This window comes from Ambystoma mexicanum, chromosome 2q (genome assembly GCF_040938575.1).
Source record: "Ambystoma mexicanum isolate Mex_15411 chromosome 2q, UKY_AmexF1_1, whole genome shotgun sequence".
Taxonomy (NCBI): Eukaryota; Metazoa; Chordata; class Amphibia; order Caudata; family Ambystomatidae; genus Ambystoma; species Ambystoma mexicanum.
In genome coordinates, this window is record NC_090924.1 from 1,304,499,211 (window position 1) to 1,304,517,233 (window position 18,023).

General features: G+C 47.8%; 1 protein-coding gene across 1 annotated transcript in view; it reads left to right on the forward strand.

Moving 5' to 3' along the window:
* The window catches only part of EAF1 (ELL associated factor 1), a 234,333-nt gene that overhangs the window by 35,983 nt on the left and 180,327 nt on the right, over nucleotides 1-18,023 (forward strand). Inside the window, exon 3 of the mRNA XM_069648753.1 lies at nucleotides 11,313-11,449. Coding sequence (XP_069504854.1) covers nucleotides 11,313-11,449 — 137 coding nt within the window. The remainder of the gene's footprint in view (nucleotides 1-11,312; nucleotides 11,450-18,023) is intronic.

The following is an 18,023-nucleotide window of genomic DNA, read 5'->3' on the forward strand; positions in this document are numbered from 1 at the left end:
TGTACACTGAGAAACCCAAAGGTGTCTCACCTGCTAGTCCCCGGAGATCTGTCATCCAGGTGGCCAGGACATGGCCATCGCTATTGTTTCCAGTTCCTGGGGGTGGATCAGTGGGGGCGTATCACCTGGATGGGGGTCTTCGGGGAGGGGGAAGTGGGACCCTGAAGGGTGAGACGCGGTATCCCCTTGCCTATAATACCTTTTCACCATCCTGCCTGATAGGATACTTAGAAACTCCTCCCACCCCATTTTCCGACATGAACACTTTTTCACAATATGAACGACAAAGGACTAATACCCAAGCTGTTTACCTGACATGTCCCAACATAAGGGTCAGGCAGAGTCAAGCAATTACCGACAACTATACACACCTGACTACCCTTTCCCTCGCCCATAGGGATAAAAGGCGGAGCACACAAGCACACTCAGAACGCACAAGGAAGCACAAGGAAGCAGCCATTCCAGGACGGCAGTTCAAATGGAGAAGAAAGGCGGGGAGACCAGAAAGGACGTCAAGGAGGGAGTTGCCCGTGCCCTTTTCAACCCAGACCCCCGAAGCCTCAGATGAAAGGAACATAAGACCGGGAATCGCAGCTGGCAGGTGGTGTGACTGATGTCAGCAGTACATGGTACCATCCCGCACTGATAGCTAGAGCGGGGAGATGAGGTTGCCATTGAGGTACCGTCCTTGACTCCCGTGGCAAAGGAACCGCCAACAATCTCAGCACAGCCGGTGAGTCAGAAGAGTCTGATAGTCGACCAGACTGTGTTAATCTGAAGGTTGCATTGGCTACAGTGAGAAGATAAATAGACAGAAGGTCTTTGTGAACAAACCTTGGTACCCGAGATGTAGTGGTCCGGCGCCACGTGGGCCCTCAGTCAAAGGTCTCTAACTGATACCTCTCTCCTGAACAAAGAGACTGTGTTGAACATTATGGGAAACTACAAGTATCAAGAGGCCATAGGGAAGGCTGGTATATGGTGTTAAGGTGGTCATACAAGGGTCAAGTCAAATCCGTTGTACAATCGTAAATCCTGGGCACATTGCAGAAGTTTTGTTACTATTGTGGAACTTCCGTTTGCGCCCGGCTGTCATGAATACTGGGTGCTTAGCTGGGGCAAGGTCGGTAAGAGCTTGGCAGGCTCAGCGTATATTACACACAAGTATTCCCTAGTTTTGGCATTTTCCCCTAGCTAGCTTCGGTATAGTCTACTTCCTGTTTATTCTGCAGTCACTTCCTGCTTATTATCCAGTCACTTCCTGTTGCCAGTAAGGAAGTGTGTGAAACTACTTGTGCGCTCTAGTGCTTGGGCGTAGCTGGCTATATAAGCCACGCCCCAAGACTATCCAGCGCTTCGTGTTGCCTCCTGTATGCTGTGTAAGCAACGCGCTCACCACGCTCCTCTTCTCGAGTCCAGTCCACGTGCTCGCTGCTCCCGTGTTCATTTGGACCAGCTTCAGATACTCCGTTGCGGTGCTTCTAACTAACCTCCAGCAGCTCCGGTCTGATTTCTGCTCTTCGTGCGGACTTCCACCAGCTCCTGCAAAGGAAAGAGACACGTTAGACAGCGCTCTCAAGACTCTGCAACGTTGCGCATACTCACCGAGCGGGATATCTCCATCCCGGTTCGTTGCGCGAACATCCACCAGCTCCTGCAAAGGAAAGGACACGTTAGACAGCGCTCGCAAAAATCAGCAACGCTGTGCATACTCACCGAAAGGTACCCTCTAATTCGTGAGCGTTTCTGTTATTTCCAGCACTTCAGGCAGCATCTGGGGGATAGAGAAGAACAGCAGTAATAATCTCTCCCCGTAAATTCCAACCATTACGCTGCACAAATATGTGAATTACACTTACCTCAAGAACTTCCTCAACCCTACAGATTTCGGGTAACGACTGCCAGTGAAGTAACTGGCACCCCATACATCAGCATACGCTGTGAAGTTGGAACAGCGTGGCACACTAAACTTTGGCATCCACAATAACCCCAAAAGAGGAGTGGGGTTCCCTACCCCTGGAGAATAGCGCCCCTGCTGAGAGTTGGAGAGTTCATGCAACTAATTGCAAAGGTGAGCTGGGAAATAGGAAGCAATACAAGTCTTTTCACAAGGGAGAGAGGGAGGGGGGTTCAAAGGTCCAGTTAGCCCAGATCTTAGTGTATTTATCTCTTCTATTGAAAGGGACACTTTCCGGGTCAACTTGGGGGAGAGAGCACTCAGGACCAAGAGGTCTAGATACCATCGCTCCCGCAGAGACACAGGTGAGTGTGACACCGGCTGAGGGGAATGCTGTGCGAACTGTGATGGTAAAAGGCCTGAGCTGGCCGTAGGCCAACAGAGTGACCCAGCGAGACGAGATGGCCCTTCGGAAGTCTGTTTGAATTGGCAAGCGCTCTGGTTGGTCTGAACCCGACTGAGGGAGGCTGACGACTGAAAGAAAGATCGTAGCTCGGATGAGGGGGATCTAAGGGTGAAAGGGACTTGCTCAACATGAATATTTCCAGAAGGAACCTCTAGTTTGTTGTTTTGGCGTATCAGGCCCTCTGTAGCAAGAGACTGCATTAGAAGAGACTTGGGCACAGAAGGCCCTGTTACTGAGAAAAGTAACTGTAAAGCTTGTGCCAGAGAAACCCAGGAGAGTGCTGTGCTCGAGATTCCTGCCTTGTCCCATGCTAAAAACATGGGGAAAGGAGACCCCGGCCATAACATCCTGACTTATCATTTTGTGAACACTTCTTTCTTTTCTTGTGAACATTATCCCACACTCATTTGTAGCATAGCGTAAGGATTGGCAATAGGTTTTTTAGTATAGGCCTTTTTTATTTGACTGGACTCCACTAGGACTGTATTAATATTATTTGATGGTCTTAGTTTGCTCCCATCTTAGTTAAGTTTAGCTTAGGCGTTTATCTCACCCATTTTACAGTTTAATAAACACCCTTGATCTGTGATCACTTGTGTCTATCTTACTTTGATTCCATGCCTTCCTTACAAGACCCAGACATGTTTATCTACGGCATAACAGTACTCTTCGAGGAAGTGGCACAAATCGCCAAGGGCTGTTGTAGGGTGCCAACAGATTTAATTGTCCACCCTGTAGTCTCCCCAGAATTATTGGCGGGTACAATTTTATCTCTAGACCTACAAGAATTGGTGGTATCTGCAAAAAGAGTGCTTTTACGAGGAACAGACAGGCAAGGGTGTGAATTGCGTACTGTGCTTTGCATCAATCCGATTGCGCCCCTAAAGGAGGTAACACATTCAGAGATTTCTTTTAGAACAATGACAGAAATGGAGAGAGAATATTAGAGATTTGTATTCCCTATGAGATTATGGTGCAATACAGGAAATTACAGTGGCCCCCTGATGTCCGTTATGGCACCACCTCCCTTCCTTGAGGCAGACCTGGAGTATGTTCCCGCACAGCTGTGGACCACCAATCCACATGATGTTGGGCTTTTAAAAGAAGTGACCCCAATTCACATTTCACTGAAGGCTGGTGCAGTGCTGCCCTGGGTGAAATAGTACCCACTACCAAGAGAGGCAGAAGAGGGAATAAAATGCATGATACAGGCCCTGCTCAATCAAAGGATAATAGTGCCGTCCACCTCCCTGTGCAATACAGCGATCTACCCTGTCAAAAAGGCCACGGGGAGCAATTGGAGGATGATCCAGGAGTTATGCCCCTAAAATGATATGGTACAGAAAGAGTTTCCTGTGGTTCCAAACCCAGCCACCATTTTCTGTAGTATCCCCAAAAGAAGCGACCCACTTCACGGTGCTAGATTTAAAGTGTGCCTTCTTTCAATACCCTTGCACCCTGACTTGCAGTACCTCACTGTGTTTACCCATGGCGGCAAGCACTAAAAACACACTTGTTTGCCCGAAGGGTACTGCGGTAGCCCAAGCATCTTCAACAGAGTACTACACGCTAACCTAGGTAGCATCCAAGTGCCCAGCATGGTCATCCAGTACGTGGACAACTTGCTTCTGTGTAGCGACAACTAGCACAACTGCTGAAGAATCACTATCACACTTCTACAACCTTTGGCCCGCAAGGTGTATAAGGTTGATTACCAGTAGGAAATGCTGTACTTGGGCCGATTTAATATCAGCAAACAGCAAAAGAGTAATACCAGACAGAGTAGCATCTGTGCGTGCCACACCCAGATCTGAGACCGTGAAGGACATTCAAACATTCCTGGGGTTCTGCAATTACTGCAGAGCCTGGATTCTAGACTATGCAGCGTACACAAGGCCGCTCTTGCAGGGCCTCAAAGAAGCACAGAAAGGCAATCACAACCTCGAATGAACAGCGGAAATGGTACAAAATTTCAATGATGTAAAGGAAGTAATATCCACAGCCCCAGTTCTCGCCACCCCAGAATACACCCAGGAATTCTAAATATTCTCACATTCAAACGGCACAATCGGAATGGGATGCTCAGTGACTTTGTACGTGGAGCATTCACTGTTTGCCATTTTAGAAAAGTAGAAGTCTATCCTGACAACACAGAGGGCATCCGCATACAAGATTAACCACTCGCGCCCAAACATTCATGTTGTGCGATGCAAAACCGTAAACCCTGCCACTTTTCTAACAGAAGTTTGTACAAACAAAGATTTGGAAAGACATTACTGTGCCACATATGAAGGGGAGGAAGATGACATTACTAAAGCAAGGGATAGCCCGTTGGAGGAGTGGGAGGTGCTTTTTGTTGACGGGTCAGTGACAATTGGTCAAGAGACAAGACAAAGGCATACGTGTGCGGCAGTAGTGCGCCTCGAAAGGAGGTTTATATGAAACACTAGTGATGAAAAGAGTACCCATGCATTACTCGGCCCTTAGCAGCAGAGCTTGTGGCACTCATCGAAGCACTACATGCATCACAAGGGTGCCACGTGACCATCTATTCGGACTCAGCATATGTCACTACAACAGTGCATGCCGGGTTATCACGATGGAAGAGGAGGGTTTCTGGAGGGCAGTACAACCAGTACAACATGTAGCACTACTAGATACATAGATTTCTGCATTGTCACAAACCTCTGTGGTGGCGGTCTTCAAATGCCCCGCTCACACCAATAACGAACGAAATTTCATTGGGAAACTCTGCAGCGGACAAAATGGCGGCCAATCTTCCTGTCCCAGTAATTTCCAAGTATTTCCTGACGACACCAACACACAATCATCAAGACACACCATATACTGCATTGCCTGTTGCACAGCTCATTGAGCTGCAAAGCGCCAAATGAAGAAAAGGAAATGTGGTCCAAAAGAGGGTGTACACAATCCCTGACAGATTTGTTATGGCTGCTCTAGTAAAGCAGTAATGCCATATGAGTTGCTAGCAATACCTTTTGACCAACTTAATCACCCCGCCCACAGCTCGAAACAACACATTTCAGCAGACAACAATGTTCAGGAGCACCTCACAACCATAATTGTACATTGCACCATGTGTCAAAATTTTAGCACAGGCATGGCATTCGGACCTTGCGAGGCACCTTGCCCGCCCTATTGGGCCATTCCGCGAGCTACACATAGATTATGCCGACATCAGAGAAAGATGCAACGGGTTGATGCATTTCATCGTTGTGGATTGCCCCTTCCCATGGTGGATCGAGGCAGGTCCTTGTGCACACTCGGATGCCAAATGTGCTGTTAAATTCCTTGTCCGTGAAGTTTTCCCCCGATGGGGTGTGTGCAATGTGTTAAGGTCTGATAACGGCACACGTTTTTTCAACAAACTCTTTAAAGAGCTCACAGCACTACTTGGCATTAAGCACCAGATGTGTTCAATTTACCACCCCAAGCCAACTGGTTTGTTGAGCGCATCAACGGTCTGCTCAAAAGCAAACGATATAAACTCTGCACCACATTGAAAAAGAACTGCATGCACTGCTTGCCCTTGGCCCGTTTCAGTCTGCGCACACAACCTAGAAAAGACCACCATCGAACACCCCATGAGGTGGTAACTGGTAGGCGCATGAACACTCCAACTCCCCTATCAGAAGAGCATCAGATGCCCATAAGGCAGCAGCGGTCCTAGATGAGGAATTTAAAGAGTATCTGACAACCCTAACACGTGCCATTAAATTAATCTGATGACAAATTGCACTGCCCCAGACAGAAGACACAACAAATACCACACAGTGGCAAGCTCCCAGCCTACCCACCCACTCCTGCCTGGAGAAATGATTTACATGCGTAGTTTTGTCCGAATGTGAACAACCTTAGATTCCGTGGCCCATACGAGGACATTTTCTCAACCCCTCTTGCTGTAAAAGTAAAGGGGCTCCGCTATTGGATATATTTGTCATGTGGTTCTATGTCATTTCATCGATGTTCATAATTTTGATGTTTTTTACGACTATTTTTTTAATGAAAAAACGAATGAAAATTATTTTCCGTGAGTTCCACCCCTAAACCCGCATCCCCTATTGTTTATTAACTATTCCCGTCTCCCACACACCCCTTATATACACTTACCCAACCCCTCCACCCCCTATATATTTTGATGTTTTTTTTGGTATAAAATACTCATAATAAACCCATCGAAATTCTGACTGTTGATGAAAGGACGTAATACCCTTTCAGATGTACGTAGGGCACACACAAACAGCACACAACCACCTTTAGCAATCCCCACATCCATGCTCTCCCACATCCGTTCCAGTTATCAATTCCGCCAGCTCCTATCATAAACAACTGCTCAATATTGTAAAATATATAATATAGATAAAATAACACAAGTCTATTATTAAATAAAATGTTTATAACATGATCTCTCTCTCTTTCTCTCTCTCTCTCTTTTTTAAACCGTTTTTTAAACCGTTTTGCATAACATAAGCGTTTATGATGGCATTAATGGTGGAAGCGGAAGTATTGTTAGAAAATCCTTAGAATTACGTAAAAGAAGGACCTGACTGTTGATGAAAGGACGTAATACCCTTTCAGATGTATGTAGGGCACACACAACCAGCTTTAACAATCCCCACATCCCTGCTCTCCCACATCCGTTCCAGTTATCAATTCCGCCAGCTCCTATCATAAACAACTGCTCAATATTGTAAAATATATAATATAGATAAAATAACACAAGTCTGTTATTAAATAAAATGTTTATAACATGATCTCTCTCTCTCTCTTTTTTTAAACCGTTTTTAAACCGTTTTGCATAACATAAGCGTTTATGATGGCATTAATGGTGGAAGCGGAAGTATTGTTAGAAAATCCTTAGAATTACGTAAAAGAAGGACCTGAAGAGGGGCACGGCAGCTGTGATGGATTACTACTGGGTCTGTGGCCAACAAGCATGCTTGCACCTCCCACCATCATGGATGGGCTATTGTTAGCTGGCCACACTGCACTCAGTGCTTCTAGTAATCGCAGAAGAACACTTGACAGGGAGGCCAATATTTGACACAGCCCCAACAGTTTCCCCGGCGTTCGAGGAACAGAACCCAGTACTGCCACCAGAATTTTGCATCCTCCCTGGGAAAAGCCAGTTAAGAAACTGCGAAGGAAGAAGAGAGCCTCAAACGATCAAAAGACTCAGCCTCATTGCTTTGAGAAGATAAACATATGATTCAAAACCAATGCAATACAGATAAGTAGATGCATACAACACAGTAGAAACACTTCAGAGCAACTCTAAAACAGTTCCCTATTACTTAATGATTCCAGCTATGAGATGTATTGGGGCCTAGTGCCCTAAAATCATCAGTTCCAAAAGGTATACTTTTCAGTTAGGTTTATTATGTGATTGGACGTGGTTGCGATTTGGAATTTCAAAAAGTAAAGGAAAGTTCAAGTAAGTAATTCCCTCAATCCTACTACACTAGGATAGGCCCAGGAGAGGATTCTTGACTAGACCACCACTGATCCAAGTCGGGAAAGAGATATGGGGACAGGGCTTTTCCCCATTTAACCCTATGGGGGAAAGGATCAGGTGTGCTATCTTAGATTTCTCCAGAGACCACTTGCGAGGTTCCGGATTCCGTTGGGGACATGTTCTTCTGTGCCTAGTCTGGTCAAGGGAGGCCTACGGGGCATGTGTGCAGAGGTCACTTTTGGACACAGGATTTATTCCGGTCGGTCGCAGTACCTGAATCTCAGTTCCTGCTACTGTCCAGCTGAACGCCCTTGCGAGAAAAGGAAGGAGACATCTGCGGAGCAGGCGATCTCAGGTTACCTCTAGGAAGAGAAGAAGACAAGTCTGCACGATCAGGCTGCGACATTCGATCTTAAGATGGCAAACAATGGAGCAGGCCCAGCACAGCTTCCTTTGTTTGTTTGTTTGTTTATTCACCCATGAGTAACAGAGCACTACAATAAGAAAAATGCAAATCTTACAGGTTACAGGATAAAACAGTTGTACAATATCCAGTATACGTATATAAATTTCACATAGATACAAAATATACAATACACAAGAGTACAATTTAGCAAATATACACTAGATATAAAAAGTAGTACGTTAGTATTGCCCTAAATTAGGTGACACATAGTCATCTAAACAATTACACCAATGGCCAGAGGGGTGGGGAGCATCAGTTAGTGAGCGACTAAGGTTCAGTGGAGAGGATATGTTTGATTACACTTTTTCTGAAGTATAGGTAGGGTTGATCAGCTCTCCGGTCCTGTGGCAATAGATTCCAGATTTTAGCTGCCTTCACTGCAAAGCTTTTTCTTCCGATCGTATTGAGCCTGTATCTAGGTATTGCCAGACAGTTAACATTGCCAGCTCTGGATGGTCTGTGAGAGATTTTCCTGTGGAGTTTGTCTGTAAGGTAACTAGGGGCAGCGTTGTTTAGAGCTTTGTGGGTCAGAGATAGCATCTTTAACTGTATTTTATTATTAGTAGATAGGCGTTTGTATTGGCGTCTGATAGATGATATATGGGTTCTTTTGTTTATGCCAAGTGCTGCTCTCAAGGCATTGTTTTGTAAAATGTGTAACCTCCGGATGATGGTTTTATTAGCACCACTGTATAGGGCATTACAGTAGTCAATTCTGGAGAGTATTAAGGCTCTAGCCAGGATCATGCAACTGTCATTAGAAAGGAATGGCTTACCGGCTCTTATCAGCTTGCACGTATAGGCCGTTGTGGAGGCCAAAGATTTTACCTGTTTATCAAATGACAAAGTGGAATCAAGGTAGAAACCAGGGGTTTTTACTTCATTGGAGACTTGGATGATATTCCCATCAATATTAAAAGAGGAAAATTCTTGTCCTAGCTTTTTAATGTTAGTATTAGAGCCCAGGATTATCAACTCAGTCTTATCATCGTTCAGGCAGAGGCCATGGGTGGCCATCCATGCCTGGATGATCAGATAAACCCTATTCACCAATTCCGTATCCTTGCTATGATCCCCAGAAAGTGGGAGGAGGATCTTTGTACCATCTGCATAGGTGGTGTAGGTGATACCCAGATGATCCAAATCATCGAATAGGGGTTTGGTGAAGATGTTATATAGAGTTGGCGAGACACAAGAGCCTTGAGGAACACCACACAGGATGGGTGTAAGGTCAGCGGCTGCTGATGGAGAGAATACTCTCATGGTTCTCTCGCTCAGGAATGACTCATTTCATCTGATGACCTCATAGGAAAAATGAGTGGCAGAATCCAGGTGTCTGCAGAGGACCTTATGGTCCACTAGATCAAAGGCTGCTGAGAGATCAAGGAGTAGCAGAAGTACTGTCTTCCCTTTGTCTCTCAGCTCATCAATTTGGGATTTTAAATCAATTAGGGCAGTTTCAGTTCCGTGTAAAGGCCGGAAGCCAGATTGTCTATCTCCGAGGACACTGGAAGTCTGAGCATGCATGAGGAGGTGCATTGCGGCACAAGTTGAAGATCCTCCAAGTTCCAAGGATGCAATCAAAAAGGCGATGGCTGCAACTAGGTAGCCTAGGAGAGAGCTCAGTCCACTTGGTAATCCAGGGACACTTCGAAGGCAAGGATCCTCAAGCAGGGGTCGAGATTGGTTGTTCCCACTGACCCAAGTGCCCATGCACCTACAAGGGTATTCTTCAGATCAGGCAGAGAAGCATGACTTTGCTGGGACTTGGTTGGAGGGAATGCTGGTCTGCTTCAATGGCCGTCAGCTGCTGTACTTCTTCGTATGGGTCTTGGCAAACGATGATCTGTCAAATGGCTGCAAGTGTCCTCCTTTTAGCTAAGATCTGAACTGGAAGCTCGGCTACGTCCACCAATGATGAGGATCGGCACCATTGGCTTTCCAACCATGGATACCCACTGGCTACACAATCTATCCAGAAATAGACACTCAGCGGTCAAATGTGAGCCGGAAACACTATCCCAGCCCCCACAACCGACAAGACACACAGACCGCCACGTTACCCGGGAAAGCAGGAGCTTTACCCATAAAAATCCTGGATCAGAAAGTGCTGTAAAATTGCAAAGGACAGGCACAAGTCTCGTGACATGGACATTTTAGAGTGCTAGCCACTCATATAAGTCATTCGTAGTAATTACAAAAGTGCACAAGTCAAAAGTTCAAAACAGGGTAGAAAATATCCGCTGCCGCCAGCCCATCCTCGCCACATTCCATTTGTAAACGAAAGAAAAATGTACAAGGCTAAAAAGTATCCTAACTGCACTTAAATCTAAGGTGATTTGTGCAGCCTTAAAAATACAAGAAATCCACAAAGGCAGACCTCGTCTTAGAGACTAATCAGTTCCCCATTGGAATGGGCAAAAAGAGAAGAGAAGGGAAGTAAAGCAGAAGGCTTTACCTACCTCCAAAAAGTCGGTCAGCTGTCTAAACTAAACAAAAAGAATCAGTGTCCCATAGAAGTCTCTAGGAGGAAATCAGTAAAAAGAAAATTGCAACAATTGCTTTATGCAAAATTCTATAGTAAAGAGTGTATAGTTTTCAAATTACCCGTGTAGTGTATTATCTCCAGTTATCTTTTAGTAGTGACTGTGCCTATCCACCAGTTTCCCCCACTCCATTGAGTGAAGCCTGACTGCCCTGCAAAGCTTGTTCTATCTTTTAATTGGAACCATGCCTTACCTTTATGATACATAGTTTCAAACCCCTCTCCAGAGGAATGTGGACAAATCGCACTAACAAAACTGTGTTTATGTTATGCCTGACATCCTGTAACAGGTATAGATACAAAATAACAAGAAATTATTGTGAAAATCTATTTTACATGCAATGTGTTCTCGGCCCATAGAATTGTATTAGTGCATTTCAAGTAAAAATATAAGCATTGTTCTACAATTCTTTGTATCTGTTATAAATGAGTTAACTTGTATTATGTTCCTTTTTTTGCCAGGGTTCGACACCACCCATGACTGTTTTTAAAGGAAATAAAAGGCCATACCAGAAGGACTGTGTGCTTATAATCAACCATGACACAGGAGAGTATGTTCTTGAAAAGCTCAGCAGCAGCATACAAGTTAAGAAAACCAGGTAAAATGTTATGGGACATGTTCAGTCATAGATTCATTTTAGGATCCTGGTTCCCTAACTTTGTGGGTCTCCTTAACATTTTGCAACAACTGCAACTTTTCTCTGGTGTGCTGCCCTTAGTAGCCTGTGTGGCTACCAGAGGAGGAGTACTGGCTACGGGGGGAGGGGTGCTTTTCAGTTTGGATGTAGGGTGATTATATCACCTGTAAGGGTTTAGAAGTATGGGTCTGACACCAAAGTGGCATATTGGTTGATAGACTTTTATTTAGAGTAATAAAGGAAAAGAAAAGCCTGTCCCACCCTACTTTCTATGAAGGATTGCCCTACCTCAACTGAAATACTAAGGACCCAGTCAGGATGTTTGTTAAGTAAATGTCCACGGTTATGTGTCTAAACCTATTTCTGTCACTTACACTTACAAACTAACATGGAAACGGGATGTCTCATTAACCCTGTAGAAGGCCCCTCTTGTTCTGGACGTAGACTGCAAGGCACAGTTCTTTGTGAAAAGAATATGTAGTTAACTGTTCACTATTCGAATGTTCAGCTCAAAAGAAAATACAGTTCCTCACATTCGTGGGGAAAACATCTTCCCCAGTTCTTGCTTCCACTTATAAACAAAACATAGTTCTCCCCTCTCCTGGAGGGAACCTTTCTTGAACTAAACTCTGAAAATAATACACAGTTCCCCAGTCCACTGTTTGAAAGCGATACACAGTTCTGCCCTCTCTTGGAGGGAACTTCTCTTCTTGGTTTGTGAATCACAGTTGAACTTTCTCAGTCCTTTATCAGGCCTGGTTCACTAACCTGCCAGACCTGACAGTAGACTTTACCAATGGTGTCCGAAATCAGGTTCACTCACCTGCCAGACTTAGTTTCATAGTGCCTAAGTTCCAAAGATATTTGCTCTTCCACTGGTTTCCTTATTTTATCCTCTTATGCCTTCTCAAGATCTCTCAGACTGTTTCTGGGTTCCAGCCTACTGGTTCTGCGTGTCTCTGCCTTAAGGTAGGTGTTCAACACTTAGATACTTTGTTCTTTGTTTTGATTTGAGTCCCAGACCCTGTTGCACTTCGACGGGGCTTCCCCACTTTCATATGGGTCCCAGACCCTATTTGTCTGCTTCTGTGGGACCCCTGTACCTGTTTTACCAAGTGTCCACTTGGACAGACCTGCTATACTCTCCTGCCAGGTTCTTAATGTTTGTGTCTGTGCATAAGGTTCTCCTGCTATCCCCTTGTGCCCTTTTGGATTTGGTTATCTGGTTTACAAAGTTTATTCTAAGTTGCACAATGCTCTTCTATCCCCTTGGGCTTTCCGAGATAGGTTTTTGAGATTTATAAAGTTTGTATCAAGTTGTACAGTTTTATCCCCTTGGTTCTTTCGGGACGTGCTTACGAGGCTTCTCAATGTTTCCAGCTCCCTCAATGCCCCAACAACCTGTCCGACCTTTTCTGTACCTTTTGGGACGTCATGGGGTGGTCTCCGGTCTCTTAGGGAGGTGGAGCTAAGCTTCTCTGCTACTGCCGCGCTCAGCCTTCTCTCCCTCGTGCTCCACAGCACTGGACTGTTCCTTGCATCTCTGGCTGCTCGCGGCTGCGTTCTCCACGGGATTTCATGGCTCTGGCTTCCTTTCTCACTGCCACCAGCCAGGTCCACCTCGCTGTGACCTCTCGGACTGTCATGGCTCTTTGTGCCTCGGTTTCCAACCTTCGGGTCCTCTGCCACGGAATCAGCATTATGTTCCCTGCTCCTCTCGGGCTGGCTCGACTGATCATTGAGTCCTTCTTTCCTTTTTATGATTGGGGCTGCCTCTTGATAACTGTACCACATTTATTGGTTCCGTGGTGGGCTTTTGCCTCCTTGTTTCCTCTTTTTCTTCTCAGTATAATTTGGTATTAAGTTTGGATAAGTCTCCCTCTTCCCGGTCCCACTATTATAAATAAGACTTTCTCCAGCATGGGTCTGGCATGGATTCACATGTTTATGAATATTCCCTGTCGTCAGGCCAGGAATCCTTAGTAAAAGAAAACATAGTTTCACTTTCACTTACAAACTGTATTTCTCCTCTAAACCAATCACTGTACTCTGGGCCATACTGCCCCCAACCAATGACTGCGCTCTCCCTAAGCTCCTCCTCTGGCAGCCATCTTCAGATTTTTACCACACGTTCAAGTGTTGGGAGACCTCGAGTTTTGCTCTGTGAGCTTTTCTATGGTTTTTCATGCTTTTTTGGGAAAAAGTCCTATTTTTGTCAAACAGAGCCTGTCACTACTTCTGCTGACAAGCAGGGATCCATTTGTCAGTGAATTTCGACACCCCTTAAGGGCAAGGATTGTCAAGTTTTCGTCGAAATATTCAAGAAGGTCATCAGGCCTACTTCGCACTGTAGACCATGTCGGAAAAGAAGAAAGAGGGAAGCTACCTTTTCAAGCTCTGCTCACTGTCTCCATCCGGACCACAGAGAAGGAGATTGCGAAATCTGCCTTGAGTTCACCAAGAGAACCATGAGAACCATGAAGGATCGTCACAGTAAGCTAGTAGCGTGGCTCAGTGCCAAGACCTCTGCCCTGTGCCACAAGTGGCCGCATACCTCACCCAGAACCGGCCGGTCTGAGGAGCGGGCTTCTAAGTCCTTTGAGGGCGTGCCATCCTTGGGGGCCCAAGACAAGGCCAAGCACCGCAAGTTCATTTCAGTTGGGGTCACCACCTAAGCGGGTCACACGATGGGCAGGGCGCGTTCAACCTCACCATCTGCCTCCATCTCCAGCCATTGATCCAGCTCCTCCTCCAAGATGAAATCGGCCAACCCAGCTAAGCTGCGGGATAAGCCTGAGAAGCCTAGGGTGCAAGAAAAGGTCTCCAACCTGCCTAAGTCGACGATCGAGATGGTGTTGGCCACTCTCACAAAGGCCAAAAGGGCTGAACCGGTGAAGGTAGCCCCGGCTGCACCCAGAGTATCCCTACCCCCGAGGCAGGAGGCTTTGGCCGGGGTGGGGTGAGAGGACACTGTAAAAGAGGATGCCGTCACTAAGCCCGAATTGTACCCCTGAGTATACAAAAAGGGGGGGGGGTGAGGAGGCCTCAGGGCAGGCAGTACTCCAAGGCATGGATATCTCTTCCTCGTATATGGAATACCAGGAGTCCATACACATGATCCACGAGGATGTGGGGACGACGACGGCGGAAACACTGGTGGGGACGACGGCGGAAATGCTGACTGCAATGACAGCGCATGGCCTAGTAGGCCTACTGCCCTGAATCCGCCAAGTGATGCATTGCTGGACATCCTTTAGTCTCTGCACACGCTGGTGTTGGAAATTCAGAAAATGATCCCCCAGTGGCCCTGGACCAGCCTCTGGTAAAAAAAACAGGAAGCGCCATCCAACGCCGCCACACCGACCGCCACACCCACACCACGTGCCTTCCCCCATGAGGGATTAGGACACGGGGGCGGACACGGCCACAGCGACAACAGACTATGACATTGTCACGGTGGGCGGATCGCCGCAATCGAAGGCGTCCCCACTGGAAGAGGTGAGGTCGTTTCATGCCATGGTCACCAGAGCATCCAAGCTCATGCAGCTGATGAGACCAAAATGGAAGGCTTCCTATACAAGTGGTGCAAGGCACAAAGAAAGACCATCATGGCGTATGGGTGCTGGATTCCACACCCAAGTACCTACGGTCGCGGGACTCGGTATCGGCGGCTGCAAGCAAGAGCCCATCGAACCCCTCAGTTTCATCCTCGGCCCCTCCGGACAGCGAAGGGAAGAAGTTGGACGCCATGGGGAAAAGAGACATCTACTCCGTGGCGTTGACCATCAAGGCGGCCAACGCACTGGCGATCCTGGCCAGATACGACAGGGAGCTGTGGTCCAAACTGGCGTATCCCGATTCTGGCGTTTCTACCCGACGAGAAGCAGGTGGAGTTGATCTCCCTCCTCCAGAAAAGGGAAGTGGCATCGGACCATGTCATCACAGTGGCCCTGGGCATCACCGACACAGGTATTCCGACAGATGGGGAACAGTGTCTGCCTCCATCTTCAAGGCTGGCTGAAGGCCACCAATTTCCGCCACGTGGTCCAAACAAGGGTATTAGACATGCCCCTGATGGGGACAACCTCTTTGGGAAGACCGTCAACGAGTCCTTACAGGCCAACAAAACTGATACGGAGACGGCTCGGGCCATGGGCACTCTCCAGCAGCACCGCTCTTCCTTTCGCACCTTGGGTGGAAAGTCTGGCAGATCGAAGAATGGTTTCAGTGGAGGTTCCTTGTCGTACCATCAACCCTCCTGGTCCATGACCCAGGACGCCTAAAGCGGCAGTTCCAAGGCTTTCAGTGGAGGTGGCCAGCACCGTTGTTGCCCCAAAGGCAGAACGCAGACACTGAAGCAGGACTGAACCGGTCAGGACGTCGGGCCCCCACTCATGCACCCTTGTGGGAGGCCAGCTGGTGGGATTCATCGGCGAGTGGAAGAAGATCTCCACCGACAGATGAGTGCTGGATGATCTCGCCCACGGACATGCACTGGAGTTTCAGGGAAAGTGTCAGCGGATCCCTCTGGTGAACCGGCAGTAGCAGCACATCCCTCAGCCCCTGCAGGAGGTATTGGCCATGCTAAGAAAAGGGGCGATTGAGCTAGTTCTAAGACGACTCCGGGGCTCTGGAGTCTACTCCAGATACTTCTTCGTCAGAAAGAAGACTGGGGCTGGAGGCCTATTCTAGACCTGCGGCGTCTCAACAAGTACCTCAAGTCCCAAAAATTCAGGAGTCCCGTTGCAGAACATGCTCGGCCAACTGGAGGAAGGAGACTTCTTGACGCTGCTGGATCTGCAGGACCCATACTTCCATGTCCCATTCACAGGAAGCATCAGAAGTTCCTGTGCTTCGTAGTGCAGGGAAGACACTACCAATTCAAGGCTCTCCCTTGAAGTCAGCGCCCAGGGTGTTTACGAAGTGCCTGGCACCAGTGGTAGTCCATCTACGTCTACAGGGGCTTCACGTGTACTGGTACCTCGACGACTGGGTCACCCGCGCCAGGTCAAAGGGTGTAGCCAAAAAAGGCACGGGAAGGGCCGTCAGGCTGCTGAGGGAGCTGGGGTTCTTTGTCAATTATCCAAAGTCCTGCTTGACACCATCGCAGAACGTACTATTCCAGGGAGCCAGACCCAACACAGTCGACTGCCTGGCGTCGCCCTGAGGGGAGAGGGTAGCATCCATACTGGGGAAGGTGCAACAGCTGTTATCACTGTGGGCCGCCACGGTGAGGACCATCAAGTTGCCGCTCAGCCTGTTGTCGTTGTGCATCTACTATATACAGCTCCGCGGGTTACGGATGTGGCCTCTTCAAGAGTTCCTGAATGCTCGCTGGGTACAAGTGTCTGGAAGCTTTGCAGCCAGGAACCCCCTCGACAAGGAGTTCAGTCGGGCGATAAGGTGGTGGGGTGTCCACTCCAACGTCGCCCGGGACACAGGGTTTCAGAACCACCCGTATCAGGAGACAGTCACTATGGACACTTTCCTGGAGGGCTGGGGAGCCCACACCGGACGTCTGCACACCAGAGGCCTGTGGCTGCTGCAGGAGAAGGATCTGCACATCAATATCCTGGAGCTGTGTGCAGGGTTCTGGGCCCTCAAGGCGTTCCTTCTGTCCCTGAAGGGCAAAGTGGTGAGGATCTTCACAGACAATAACGCCACAATGCTCTAGATCAGGAAGCAGCTGGGCACCCGATCCCCAGAGCTCTCCAGAGAGGTGCAGGACTTGTGGCACTGGGCCATCGACCAAGAGATGTTCCTCATCCCCATTCACCTGGCAGGAGTCAATAACCCCATCGCTGATTCCCTCAGCAGGAAGCTGCGCCCCTGCCATGAGTGGGATCTTCGACAGGATCATGTGGACCGCATCTTCCTCAAATGGGGCAGACCCCAGATCATTCTGTTTGCGACGGGGGCAAACTCCAAAAGCCAGAAATTCACCAGCAGGCTCCACCAGCCGAGGGGCATGGGGGACGCGTTCTCCTTCCTGTGGCTGTTCCTATACGCGTTCCCTCCGCTGCCTCTCCTGCTGCGATTCATCAATCAACTCAAACAGTGCAGATGCAAGATGATAATCGTTGCCCCGGCATGGTCGAAGCAGATTTGGTACCCAGACCTTCTCAGCCTGTCAACGTCGAGAGAAGTGTTTGAATCCGAATCCCACGGTGAGCATGAAGATCACAGATATGGCAGGCCAGGGGTTTCATCGCAAGTGCAAACAGGACTGGGGAAAAGGGGCAGCCCTGGCGAATACCGCATGTGGGGTAGATAAATGTTGAGATCGGGCCATTCGTGTATACTGCTGGGCGTGGGGCTGTGTAAAGTAGTTTAACCCAGCTGATGTAGGTAAGCCCAAACCCGGAACGGCAAAGCACTTCAAACAGAAAGGGCCATTCAACGGAGTCGAAGGCCTTTTCGGCATCCAATGCGGCAACCGCCATTGGCACCTCCTGGTTTATATATTGCATTAGGGTGTATAGACGCCAGAGATTATTTTGGGTGGACCTACCAGGGATTAAGCCGGCTTGATCTG